This window comes from Melozone crissalis, unplaced genomic scaffold, assembly GCF_028551555.1.
Source record: "Melozone crissalis strain CALT ecotype California unplaced genomic scaffold, PUWL_Pcris_2 ptg000005l_1, whole genome shotgun sequence".
Lineage (NCBI taxonomy): Eukaryota > Metazoa > Chordata > Aves > Passeriformes > Passerellidae > Melozone > Melozone crissalis.
The window spans coordinates 63,138,376-63,153,170 of record NW_026535783.1 but is presented as its reverse complement, the minus strand read 5'-3'; the positions used below and the strand labels follow the sequence as shown (position 1 = coordinate 63,153,170).

Here is a 14,795-nt window from a genome sequence, read left to right as displayed (position 1 = left end):
TCTATATAACTTGTTATTAAAAGAATTGGACGCGTGGTAACAGTTTCACGCATGCCCTTCCATTTCCATAAATGGTTCGTTGAAGATGTACTAAAATGATGTTCTAAAACCTGTGGCCATATCTGAGTTCTTTACAACTTTTCACGGCTCTGTTAAGTGAACTTCACTGACAATGTCAAACCATCTCCCTCAGTAACTTAGCTTGCAGATGAGATATCTTTGGGCCAAGGTGTCTTTAGGCAGTCCCATTCAACAGCAAGGTGACAAGCCATAGTGAAACAACTCCCAAGGCAAAGAAACAGCATTAGAAATTTATTCAGAATATAAGAACATTTGTAAAATAAGTATTATAAATGCCTCTGTATAAATAAATGCAGTTTTTACAATTCTCTATCAAATGAACACAAAATAGCTATTTTACAGCTGCTTGGAAACGAAAAGGTAGCAACACATTTCAAGCTAACTCAGTAAGGTGAAAAGTTTCTAAAGTTACAATTCATGGTGCAGTATACTGGAGGAAAAGAAAACTAACAAAACCAGTAGAACATGACATGAATGCAAACTTAGTCACGTGTGCTTTACAAAAGCTAACAGTACATTCAAACTGGTGAAGATTTATACATAGAATTAGAAAAAAAGTGATTTTTTTCTAAGCACTCAGTGAAATACAAAAGTTTCATGCACTCTGGTGACTTAAGAAAATCAAAAAATGTCCAGTCATTAATTCATGAATGGACTAGGTTGGCAGGAATCACCTTTTTTTCTTGCTCTGCAAATTTATTATTTCTGCAACAAGCTTTAAGAGAGTTAAGTTGCTGTAACTGTGTGCACTACACACTCAGGTATTTCTGTGCTGGTACTTCAGAGTTGCATAAAAGGAGTTTGAGGTTTTTTTGGCATTTTTTCTGAGGGTTGGTGCCATTTGAATGGGGTACACTGGAGCTGAAGCTGATTATCACTAATGAACAGTTTTCACAGTAACATTAAGCCTGTGACCATTCCCAGCTGATCCTTTCCAGTATTCTAACAAATGATGCAGTAGCTGCTTGCTGAGGCAAATAAATCAACTGGTGGTCTGGCAAACTCTGGCTACTGCTGAGGCTAGATGGTACCAGTGCTGCTTTTTAATCTACAACCCTTATGGGGAAAAATGGGACTGGTTTACATTTACTGATGATTTATAATTCTAATGCACTTCTAGAGCACAGCTGGCACAGATGATTTGTGCTAAATGTAGTGAAATAATCAGCAAATTGTCAGGCCTGGAAAAAACACTGAGGCTGCAGCTTCTGTGTAAGAGTATCTGAATTTCTTATGGAAGAAACTCTTCTAAGTGTGAGGGCACTGAAGCACTGGCCCAGGTTGTGCAGAGGAGTTATGGCTGCCCCATCCCTGGAATGTCCAAGGCCAGGTTGGATGGTGCTTGGAACAACCTGGTCCAGTGGAAGATGTCCCTGCCCACAGAAAGGGACTGTAACAAGATGATTTTTAGGGTCCCTTCCAACCCAAACCATTCTGTAATTCCATTAAACTAAACAGGGGGAAAAATGAGCCTAAGAGGCAGCTCAGAGCAGTATGGTTCCTGTCCTCTCCAGTGAAAAGTATTTCACATGGACATTCTGAGGTGACCTCAAGTCACACGGGTGTTTCAGATGCTGGAAGACAAAAGTATAACTACATTTTTTCCACAGCATATGGTGGATACTTTCCTTTGTGGTTCTTCAGTACAAGTGTGCTGAGCTGCTGAAGCTGATGGCAGACCCCCACCCTCCTGGAAGTGAGAAAATTGGGCCTAAAAAGGGGAAGCACCATAGAAAGCTGCTAAGCAGAACCACAGAGACAGAAAAAATCAATGTGCCTCCTCCCTCAAGAGACTCATTTGCAATAATTTCTAGTTATATTATAAATTAAGAAGTGCAATTATTCTGAGAAAGAAGATTGATCAAAACCAGAACATCACTACCTAAAAATTTTGAAATCATCATTGTTTTAATTTGCTGTTGCAACCAACCACATGTGATGCTGGCTTTGTGGATGATATACTAGACTCCAGAGAAGTAGGAACAACTACTCTAATGACAGAGGACAACAGCAGCTACAGCAGTAAGAGATGGAAAACCAACTGCTGCACTTCCAGATGTAACCAAGACTTAACAATAATGCCATATTCTGAACACAAATTCCTGCAACTATGTTGTCTGACCTAACCCAACAGTAGGCAGAGTCCTCTCAAATATTTTCTTAGTACTAGTAATGGGAGAAATAAATGAGAAAAGTTATCATAATTCTAAATACACTAGTAAAAAACTTGAGGTGCAACTCAACATGTAAAGCAAAAACGATAAACATCTCCCGAAATCAGATTCACTTAAAATCAGCCTGGAAAATGCAAAGCAGAGGCATAACACAGCAGCAGGCTAACACAGTGAAGGGACTATAGCTTGGCTTTTTAAAACACACATAAAGCTTTTTTACGTACTCTGTCAAAAAAAAAAAAAAAAAAAAGCAAATTCTGAATATAACAGGTGCTATGGCAGACTCCTGTATTTTGACCCCTACAGAAATCAACCTGATCCCCATGATTTGCTTAATGTTCTTTTACCTAACAAGCCAAAATTTGCACTTCAGACAGTTTGATAATACAGTAATACATGATTTAAACAAGAGAATGTTAGCAGTAACAAAAACTAACCTAAGAAAGCTGTAAGACTTCACCATTCACATTCAGTTTGTGGCTGGATATCCATATATCTACACATCTATAATTTTGTGCCTATGTATTCAATATTAAACAGGTACATTATTTAAGTACCTTTTTTGGTCAAAAAAAAAGGATAAAAAGAAGACATTCTACCTCTTGATCACAGTAAGCTGTAATAAGCACAATACACATGACAGAAATGGCCCAGCTTCTTAAAGAAAACCTTGGATATAGTGTATATAGCAAGAAAAAACTTCTTCTACAAAGTAGTTGCAAACACCATGCAATATAAATAACAGGAGGTCTTCTGTAATTTCTTACCCACCCTTGGCACAGAGTGTCTGTGTGGCATGGTGAAACCCACAGCCTTTGGCCCTTGTATGCACTGTAAGAATTACACTTTTATCATAGTTCTCAGAGATGCAACTATGCTTGCTTTGGTTTTTTTTCCCAAATCAACAGGAGCTTTCCTACCTGACCTGCACTGTGAGCAGCAGAATTGCAAGCAGGGCGCAAAGAAAAAGCCAGCCAGGCTGTCACCCCCACTCTGCAGCTGCCTGTTTGTGGTGTAACCACAGCAGCGAGTCATGAGGGTACAGTGTGGACTTGTGTGCAGACAGCTCAGGGACTGGGAAAACTTCACATGATCTCCAAACTACCCAAATGAAACCTCTTAACATGAATTATTCTGCTGTGTGACACTGTCACCCATGGGTGACAGGGGAAGAGAAGCTGTATGAATACAGACATAACAACACAGACAATGTACACAATTATAGCATGATAATTCAGGCACTGCCATTTTACATTATGAAACAGTCCTTAAGGTTAACACTTTTATTATCCCCATGATACCTCTCTGGGATCCCAGAGAAGGAGCTTTTAAGTTTTGTCAGCATTGACAATCAGAGCGCTTTTAACATTTGAAGCTACCTAAAAGTCAACCTCCAAAAGAAAGAAAGTTGTAATGGCACTAAGTATCCTTTAAAGAGATGCACTTAAAGTGAAGTTTCATTGGTGTGTGGTCTGGAGTTCTCTTCTTCCAGTAAAGCTATTCTTTGTTTGAGCATTCTTACTTGGGTTTCATGTCTCTCCACCATGGCCATCATTTGTGATTCCAGTTTCTTCAGCTTATTTTGATGCTTTTTCTTTGCTTTTTCATAAGCTGCTACCAAGTTGCTGTTAAAAACACAAGGCATACAAGGTAATTCAAACAGGCTTGTTTCAGAGTAAGTGCTACAAAAAATCTACCCCAAAGTGCCACCTTCAGGGAACTTCAAAGGCTGGGTACTGATCCCCTTCCCAGCATTTACCAGTGCTTTAAAATGGATTAGATACAAACCTTTCTGATCCAAACCCAGATCAATGCTAATGTCTGTGTCTTTCCTGGAGCAAGCACAGACCTTTTCCAGTAAACTGGTAAAGAAAACTAAATATGGTTCTAAGAGGCAGGTGGAGGTTGCTGTTGATGACCTCTCATACCACTGTTTATGAGTCAAGATCATACCACATCATAAGATGTGATTTATAAAAAATCTGGCCATTGCATGGCCAGAATCTGCTTAGAAAGTCAAGGACTGATTCTGCATTTTTCATTTTAAAGAAGTAAGATTTACATTCAGAGGATGGCATCTTGTGCTAATTTGCTAGTTGTTCAGTAGCTTCTGTGCCTCCACCTTGACTGGGCTGGAAAGTTTGAGATGGGTGCTGCTTCTCACCACAAAGGCTTTTAAGTGCAATTTAAGGAAAACCACACTGTGAGTCAGAGGCTGCTTGCAGGAAGGGCAGCTGCAGCCCACCATATTCCTAGGCCATCCCAATACAGTACAAGAAAAGTGCCCTGAGTGAGCAATGGAACTCGGGTGTGATTATCCAAGACATTTTATTAATGAAGCAGTTGGAGCCAAAGAAAAGGGAGGAGTTAAAAACAAAGTAACAAATTCAAAAATATTTTTGTTAGCTTTTTAAATTGTGTAATCGCTACTAGTAACTCAATTGAGATTAACCTATTTCCCTGCTTTCTCTTCTTAACTATGTAGTTGTCAGTGGCCTGCATGGGAGGTTTGTACCTCCCCCTTCTCTAACTATAAGTCTGGAGTGTTGACATGTGGATGAACATGAGGGTCCTGAAACTTCTCATTCAGGTAAGTGGAATATTAGTGCTTTACAAGAACACAGCAAAAATAAACCAATAATGCATCCATCTGCTGGTAGATTCTTTACCTGTTTGCCCTTTTAAGGTCATTAACAAATTCTGCAGACTGCTGATGTCTGATTTCACTGCTCTTTGTGAGTCTCTCCAAAGCACTCACTAACTCCTGCACTCTTGCTTTCAGTTTCTTCTCCCTGGATCAGGAGAAAAGGAGGTAGAAAACTATTTTCAAAACAGAAATAGTACTTCAGCTTGGAAGTGTATCAACAATTGTTCTGTGCTGGGTTGACATGCTGCAAATATTTTCCTTACTATTACTAGGATAATAAAAGAGGTAGTTCTTACATTAAACTTTTCCAAAGACTGGTATTTATAACACTCACCATTTTAGAATTCATGATCAGAGAAATAGCAGACAAAAGAGTAAACTAACTTCTCTGGTAGATCATAATGCTGTATGCATTGAATCACACTAATAAATAAGATACATAAATAGCTAATATCCATACTTACTTACCAACTCTGAACCAAAAGCTAATTACACAAAGTGTGACAAAATGGAAATAAGGTATCTTATAACATTTTCACATTACAAGTATCTCTATGAGGGAAAGAAAAAGTGAACAAGATAGAAGTTCTGGGCAGGAGCAAGCATTACAGCTGGGGGACTAAGCTGGGTTGAAAACACATTTCCCAGGTAAGCACGTGGCATGAGGCAGGTGCTTCTTCCTGGGGAGCTCCCTGCTCCAGAGCTGATGGCTGATGCCTGCTCAGCCCACACCTACACACACATGGGACTCTTCCAAGAGCTTTTCTCTGTGACCCAAACTCTGCACAGATAGCCCAGAGAAAAAAATGTAAGATTTAGAAGGGGGCAAAAAAGAAGAAGAAAACAAAAAAGTGTTTTAAGCATGACATGGAGCTGGGCTCAACTGGGACACAGATTTTGCAGCATCAAATCTGACATGTGGGAAGTCTGTGAGTCTGTGCTTTGCTGCCTGGAACCACTCTACAGTGATCCACCTCTCCCTTCTCCTTTGTTGCAGTGCTGCTACATGGGTACACTTGTTTTCACCTCAATAACAAGACAACTGCCAGCTCCCATATAAGCCCAATGGGAATGAATACCCTGAAGTTTGTGCAAGCTTCCCCAGCTCTGCAGAGACCTCAGGGATCCTCCTGGAATCCCAGCTCAAGCAGCATGCAGTTCCCAGGAAGGCCTGGATATGGCAGTCTTTTATCACTGGAGAGAGGGATAGCACCCAGCTCCAGCAGCAACAGAAGGGCTTTCACAAAGTCAGCTGGGGAATATTCCAAGTTAGCAGTCTATCCCAACAGACTCCAGAGCTGGGTTACCAGCCAAATGGAAAAGGACATAAGAGGGCCCTTGTTGATGAAGAATCATCAGTATTCTTTGTACATCCCTTCATTGAAGGAACACACCCTCTGTTTTCAGTAACACAATACTTCTCCCTTGCAGTTAGAAGTTCATTGCCATCCATCTCAAAGGTAAATTTTAATTTTTATATTCTCTCTCAAAAGTCAGAAAGGCTTAGCACAGTCTACACCAAAATCTATTTTCTGCAAAGAAAACAGGAAGAAAAACAGCCAGAGCACAAACAAGAAAAGATCAGATGTGGCAGAGGCCAGACCTAATGCATTTGTGGCATCGTACTACTGATGTGACAGAACAGAGGAAGGCAAATTTGGTGCTTCTCTGCTCCAACGGCTGCTACATCCAGAGGCTCTGGGGAAGGCTCAGTAGCACCAATTCCAGCATGACGACCTAGTGTGAACAGCAAGTCCAGTGGAATAAACATGCACAGGTTTTAGATGGGCAGAGAAATCTCAAAATCGTGTGAGCTTGATTTAACATCATGTCCAGGAAAAGGTGTTGCTGTGGAAACGCTGCACACAGTCCCATGTGAAAGAGCCCTGTAGAGCCACAGTTCACTGACGCTAAACTCCTTCACACACATCTGCTGTAACAAGAGCTGCATGGAAAAGAAACACAGTAGAAAGACTTTGAGGAACTTTTCATGCATGGTAAAGTTTGGTTGCTATGGTGACTGTTCCCTGATAAAACAATGATATCACCTTTTGTCTGTTTTTCACTCACACCTTTCAACCAGCCCTGTTCAGCCCGAACTCAGCTACACATCAAGATGTATTTCTTTACATTTGGTCTAAAACATCCTTGTCTTGATGCTTGTCAAAGACACAGAGCCAGCAGAGTGGTAAGCACTCTGTTCAAGCTACTTAAACAACTTTCAGATGTCAGTTCTGAACCTTCTGAACCAGGAAACAGTGGGCAATACTTCAAATCTACAGACGACTCAAATTTACACTGCCACCAGTAAAATGCATGTATTTCTTTTGGCTTTTCAGAATGTCTTGAAGTCAGTGAAACAGCACTAGATAATGCCTTCTCAACCTTAATCTCATGGAAAGCAACGGGTGGTTTCATTGCATGTGCTGAAATATTTCAAAACTCTGAAAAAAACAACACATAGGGATCTACTTTTACACCCTTTTACAATTTAAAAACTGCCTATCTAAAAATCTTTACTTCAAGAGACATTTCATAGAACAAGTCACACCTGAGGAGCCACACACAGCAGCAACAGCAAATGCAGAGCAAATACCTTGGATTTCTCTGGGAAATGAAGATGCACAGGGTTAATGACTATTATACACTAAAACATGTAAGGTTTTCCCCAGGGTGCTGCATCTTCTGTTTGAGCAGCAGCTGAGACCTCAGAGCTGTAGGTCACAGGCTGGTAAGAACCCTGTCCTCACAGTGGTTACTCCCCCTGCTTCCCTCAGTTTCTATCGGTGATCACCTCAATTTGGCCAGAAAGAATTGTCCGAACTTGTTTCTCCTCAAAACTGACTGTGTAGTTAGGCAGTGAATGGCAGCTATACGGAATCCTGAGGTGCTGTCCTAAGGGGATTTCCAGCACCACAGCACTTCCCTGACTGCAAGCTGTGAAAAGTCTACTACAGGGCTGAATATGGCAGAATATTTTCAATACTGCATATGAACCACGTCTCTACCATGAGAACATGTCGAAGTTTCCAGGGATGGAACTGCACTTGATGTGACAGACATATGGAACATCCTATTGATGTAGGCACAGCCTGCTGCTGCCAGACAGTCTTCCAGACTCCAAGATCCAAACTCCCATGGAAGGAGACACACCAAACTCACACTGCTATTGTGCCCCAGGGGGACTTCTGTGTATCCCAAGAAAGCACTTATCTGTGTATTTTGATGGGAAGAGGGAAGGGGAAGTGAGTCTTTTTCAGAGAACACAAATTCTGTGAGCCCCTGACTCCCACTCTGTTGGACTGCTCCTTATCCCAACAACTCCTCCAACTGGCTACTGCAAGCTGGGGGTGCAGAGAACACAGTCAGACACTTCATGAACGCAGAGAAAATGAGCAAGTATTCCCAGAAGAGGGAATGAGCCTGTGATCTCAGGGCATGGCTCACTTCCAGCACAAGGGCTCCCTGCTGCTGAGAAGTCAGCTGGGGAAATCCCTGACTGCTCCCTTTCCAGGGAAAGGCTCAGAATGAGTGCATTCAAGGCCTACAGCCTACAGCATCAGCTAAAACCACTTTTTAGTGAAATGCCTAATATGCTGGTAATAAAGGCTTTTGTTTGGTATTTTCACAATCAAAACACTCAGTGGGCAGTTGCACAGTGGTTTTCAAGGGTTTTTTGTTTCGGGATGGCTGAATAGGAAGGGGCTAACTGGTGTTCTCTGGTTTCAATGCTGCCACTTTGGAGAGCAGGGAATTCTGCCAGGGCCATAAAGAAAACTGTTTCTGTCAATTTGGCCTCCACACACTGACACCATGTTTCGCACACTGTAATGTAAGCAAGGTCATGAGCGCCTTATATTTTCCCTCCTGTCTGGACTTTTCTAGACATGTTCAGGTTTCATGTGCTAGAAGTCTTCCCAGATTTTCCTGCTCTTGCTGATTTCATTGAAAATTCCCCAGTGCTGCAAACAGGAAGCTGCTCTTCTCTGGCACGCAGAAAGTTGATTTTTCTGCCCCTGGCTTGGAGTGCACCCAGCTAGCTCCCCTTCTAGTGAAAGCTACCAGCCCTCTGCCCTGGGGTCAAGAGCACCACAGTTCTTGCCAAATCAGAAGCAAAAGAGGAACAATGAGCTCTCTTCAAATGAAGAGGTGAGAAACTTTCCCACAGCCAGGCAGAGAACTCTTGCCATTCCTAGGACACATCTTCTTACCCATCAAAAGAGATCTGCTGTGGGCATATCCCTTCAAATCCTGGCTCCTCCTGAGGAGTGGGATGACCAGGTTCAGCCCAGCACCTGCCCCTGAGCTCTGCCGGCACAAAGCCCTCATGTAGCAGGACCAGCAGCAGCCAGCCCAGGGCACAGAGAATTCCTGGCAGAGCTATCCATGCTGGAAGAGCATGCCCAGGGAACCGGGGTGGGGAAGGGGAGGGAGGAAAGGCACCTCCTGCACGGTCCATAGCTATCTTAGCTATCCTCAAGGCCTCTACTTTGAAGGGAAGGTACTTCCCATTCCACACTCCACTCCACTCCTACTGCTTCCCTGATATCCTCCTGTTGTAATGAGCCCAGCACCATCCCCCACTCCCCTCTCTGACTTTTCCATTTGAATAGGGTGACACATGATTGTTTTTCCTAGGCATTTGACTCCTCTCCTCTCAGGAGATAACAGCTGGACATCTAAAAGGAATGCATATAAATTTTCTCTTCATCAGCAGTCTAAACTAACATCTTACATCAGGCTGGCATGCAGAATCCCCAAGCTAATTCGAATGCACGCCTGTCTCACTGGTCTGGCTTGGCCTGCTAAGGGAAACAACAGAATATAATAAATGTTTTAAAGAGGCACCACTTCACAAATGCCAAGAGAGCCATCCCCTTCAAATGCCATGTCTTCCTGGTTCACCTGCTGAAGCACCACCCGTGCTTGCCAGCTACCTGTGCACAGGAGGCCTTTCCCTTTGCAGAGGTGACAGAGGGTGCTTCAAAAACCACTTTGCTGGTGTAAAATACTCTACTGCTTTTTTTGCTGATTGCTGAGATGCTCAGAACAGATCTCAACACAGCCATGTGTTACACCACCTGCAGTGGGGAGACAGGCCAGGTGTGGTCCTGAAGCAACATACTGGCAGCAAAAAGGGAGAACAGCCCTGGAGGGAGGCAGCAGCATGCCTGCTACACTCACTGCTCAAGCCTCCCACCCAGCTTTGTCAGCCCAGCTTGGAAGCTCTCCAGACCTGGAGCTATTTGGAGCTCCCTGTGATGATTATATTGAAGTGCATAGCAGCTCAGCAGTTCAGATAACCACAGGGTGGTAAGAACTACTTACCATGTCAAAAATGGAGAAAAAGACAAAGCATGGCTGTCTGTGAGGCATATGGTAAAAACAGTAACTCAAGGTGCTTCTAAGCAATCTGTCCCTGATATCACCATGAGTCACTTCTCCTCTTGTGAGAAGGTATCTCTTAGCGGGACTCTCCAGAGGGATTTCCAGAGACAGGCCATGCCTTCTGAAACCCCCGGAAGCCAAGGGGAAACCACAGCAGGATACTGCACAGTCACAAAAAAGAGACACCTCTGAAATTTGTGATGACTGCAAGCCATACCAGTGTCTGGCTTTCAAATGCCTCAGGGTTGCTTATCTCCTCATTTAATTGATGTGGTAATTGGAGAACAGAAATAAGCAAACACTGACAGAAAGCAGCCAAAGATGCATCAGTAGGTCCAGAACACAAACCTCTGTCTCTCTCCCCCTACTTTTACCCACTGCATGTTTGTCCAGCACCTTGGTCAAAGAAAAGTCTAAGAGTAATTTTAAATATGAATGGTTATGATATGTTCTAGGCATTTCTATTTCCATTTCCAAGACAGCCTTACAGTGCTCAGCATAGGCCTTAATTTCAACGATGAAATTTAATGACTGCTGCTATCACGAAACTAAGCTCAGCCCTTGAAAATATGCAAGGTTAACATGCCATCACATGAAGTTCATTGAAATTTAAAATAAAGGAAGGTGGCTTGATCTCTCTCTCACTGACATCGTGTCAGGAAGTAGTCACTGCTATGCCCTGGCCCAGTGCTTTATTGAAATGTTTGCTCTCTGAAAAGAAGTTTGGCACGAAACACAGCTGAGGTCTTCAGACAGGGATAAGGATGTAAGAGTGCAACAAACATTGTACTGTCCCAACAGACACCAGGAAATTATGGCAACAGGATGAGTTTTTCATGTCTTACTAGAAATACCTGCAGCTTCCACTCCAGAGAGGTGGGACCACAGCTCTGTGCAAAATGCACCTTTTGTTAACAGAAGAAGAGCTCTTTGCCAGTCTCTGATAACTACTCATTTCTCTCTCCACAGTGACTTCACAATTAGTAGCATCACTCACTATCTCTTCGTTAAGAAGTCATCAGGCATGGTAAATGTAAAGATCCTTTGCAGTGTTGCCAGATGGAAAGTCACTCTTTTGTGAGGGAGATACTGAAACGTGTCTAGACTGACACCATTCACGTAATCCTGCACAGCCATGAAGGATCATAATTTTGTGCCAAATGGTGATGCAGCTGAAGTCTGAACAGTCAGTCTAGTTGCAAAGTGTTTTGCCTGCCATGGTCCTTGCCCAGTACTGCTAGATCCTTCCTGGCCAAGCATTTTAATGATTTATAAATTATTCTATAATGTATGAATGAAATACAACCCTACACAGACAGAAAAGCTATCAGCAGCTGAAAATACAAGCATAGACTACAGGAGGACCTCACAGGAGGAAGAAGTTTCAGTCTTGCCAGCTTGGCGACTTTTCACAGAATGAAAGTAGAAGAAAATAGCTTCTTAGTAGAAGAAAATATCCATTCTATCATCATTATCATCAACATTCTAAAGCAGAATAGAATTCTTACTGCCTCCCTCCTGCCACCTCCACTGCATTTACCTGCATTAAAGCATAACCTGGTATGTGTCTACTGAGTTACAAACTCATACAAGTCATGTACAGTGCTCCCTGTCCAGCCCCAGCAGAAGAGACCAAGCCAGCAAGAAAGACAACTCATTTAAGGTCTTCCCACAGAGACTGCGTCATTTGTCTGATTTTGGGATATTCAACCAGATCTTGTCTTATAAAACTGGCCTCTGGCACAACCATCAAGGTGTCAGCACCAGGCCATGAGGTTGCTGAGAACACATTTCTACCCTCTCAAGAGTAAGGTATTTCCTGCCAAAAACTTGTTTATGAATGTGTCAAACTCAAGAAAGAAGATGCTTTGTGCCCATTAAAGCACTTCATCATTCCATTAAAAAAAGAGAGAGGGAAAATCAAAACTTGAAGGCTCTGGCAGAAAGTGTTGATTGGCTGGAATAGGATATGTCTGAATTAGTGAGCTTAGCCTGCAACACCAGAAATTGGTGTGATAGATGTAGCTTTAACAGCATAGGACTTAAAGATAACTTACATTTCTCCCAGTTAGCACAGTGACCATCTAAAAGACATGTGAATTCTGTAAAAAGCCAGTAACAGGGGTTTTAATGCTGAGCTACTATGGGAAATCCTGAGTTGTTCTAGAACAAATGTGTTATTACACAATAGATGAAGAACTGCTTCTGCCTTGAATTTCTGCTGATGGGCACTACCAACAGAAGTTTCACAACACACTACTGGATTTCAGATTTACAAAAATATCCACATCTGCAGAGAGAAGCCAGCATGGCTCTGTGGATGAGATTGCTCTGCTGCATGGCCATTTGCAGACAATGAGCAAATAAATGCTTCCAAACTACACCAAAACCCAAACCATAACTATGTCCTGCTGTTTTATTTGCATTTCACTCTGTTTCAATTAACTGAGAAGAACCTGACAATTTAATAGCAACAGAAGGACAGAATGGGAAAGTAGCAGAGGGGGGAGCAACCAGAGCTTTAGTCTCTGTAATGATGGGATAAGGAGGGAACAGAAAGCAGGGCTGCTGATTGATATCACATGCTCTGATAAATAGACTCAAAACCCAATGGATTTCTGCCCCTATCCTTGCAATTGTTGTCCCCTCAACCAGTGTCTACTGCCTGGAGAAGCAATAGGGAGAACCAATTGCTGGACATATGCACCAATTGTAACCAGTATTGAAACAGTCCTGAATGCTGGCATTTAAATACTGCCTCTGGATTACAGAGCCATGATACGCATCTGTTTCACATTTTCCCCCACCTCCACCCTTCAGCAAACACAGTTACTGGGACTAATATCTTAAATTTTGTATTCTGGTCCTACTTCCTTGGCAAGGTGAGGAGGATGCACCCACAGAGGAGGAAGGACTTTGATAAGTTTTAGAATTCTTTTGAGGATTTGTGATAGTCTAAATATCACTGTGATATTTGAGGACCCATTTGTCCAGAACAGCAGTTAGGGACTTCTGGTATTTTTTAGCATAGCTGTGGCTAAACAGGTTGCAGTAAGCTTTCTCCATGTGCTAGACAGACCTTCAACTGACTTGCAGAGACAGGACTTCAGGGTAAGGAGGGCTAAGCATTCAGCCTGATCTCGCTGGCACACTGATTAGGGAGAAAAACTCCCTGGTCCACACAGCTTGCAGGAACTGTGCTTGAGCCCCACTTGCAGCAGCAATCACATTTAGTACAGCTGTATTTCCATTACACAGAGAGCCTTCACAATTTATGTACAGTTTAATCCGATTATTTTTCTTCTCCATTTCTGCCTGACAAACTGTACTTGTGAGGCTCTTAGCTCTTGGAAATCCATGCTAATCAACTTAAGGCCTAGTAGATAAAGCAAAGTTGTTTTCTCTGTGTTGTCAGCAAACCACATTTCATGACTATACTCAAACCTCTGTTAACTAAGGTCATTGGCATCTTCTGAAAATCCAGGAGCAAATAACAAGAGCCGGAAGAGCAGCAGCTTGAGTGAAGGCAGAAAATGCCTTCACAGCAGTGAGCAATGTGGGGGATACAGGGGAGGCCAATGGCTCTCTGCAATGTTTATGTGAATTACTTTGCTGATGGATTTTATCTACCCACACACAAATGACAGTTTTGATTATTTTACCCACAGAATTTTGTTCCCTGCATCATGCAAACTAAGTACTCAGCAACTGCCAGACTACTAAGCAAATGGTAGGAGATGTATTGATTCTGCAATGGTAATGATCTTACATTTTCACATAATGCCTTTCAGGCTTAAGTGTCCCTGGGCACAGCACACGTTGCACCCATAAAAAAAAGCACCTCAGGAATGAAACACCACAGCTGTCTGAAAGGACACCATAAAAGAAGGGGCAAACACTGGTAAAGCAAGACACACTCTTCCCAGTCAAAATTCTGGTTCTTATATCCCAAAATCCCAGCAGCATTTTGGACAGGTTCTAAATATAAGAACCAGATTAGGTACTAGATAGCCATTTCTTGGTAAAGGTGGAACAAGTATTGAAACTATTATCGAAACTATGAATTTCTTTGTCATTAAGTTTACCACATAGCTGGTGAAGGAAAAACTGCTGCACAAACAAATATCTAGCTAATGTATAACTGTACTGAAAGCTTAGGCTTAAAACCTGGCTGTTGGTAAAAGCTGTTTGTCAAGACATCAATTTTCTCTCCCATTGGAAAGCTAATGCCTCACACAATATCATTTGTAATTGAACAGCGGCTCCACTTACCTACTCAGGAGGCAAATGGAGCATCTGAGTCATCAAAATGCCTGCAGTAGGAACTGCAGTGGGAGTTACTCCTGTAACTCCTACCCAAATTCTAACCTGCAGCAAACTGTCTTAACCAAAGATCATTAACACTTCATATCCTGTCTTTACTAAGCATTTTCTTAACATACAAAAGAAACGTGCATGTCACTGTTTTATGTCTCATAGTCTTGCCTGAGAGTGGTCATTACTGC

The 14,795-nt window shown here is 42.4% G+C and overlaps 1 protein-coding gene across 1 annotated transcript in view; it reads right to left on the bottom strand.

Moving 5' to 3' along the window:
- Window positions 1-1,446: 1,446 nt before the first annotated feature.
- The window catches only part of MCC (MCC regulator of WNT signaling pathway), a 184,171-nt gene continuing 170,822 nt past the window's right edge, over window positions 1,447-14,795 (bottom strand). Inside the window, 2 exon segments of the mRNA XM_054288341.1 lie at window positions 1,447-3,880; window positions 4,925-5,047. Of these exon segments, the coding sequence (XP_054144316.1) occupies window positions 3,700-3,880; window positions 4,925-5,047 (304 nt within the window). The 3' untranslated portion in view covers window positions 1,447-3,699.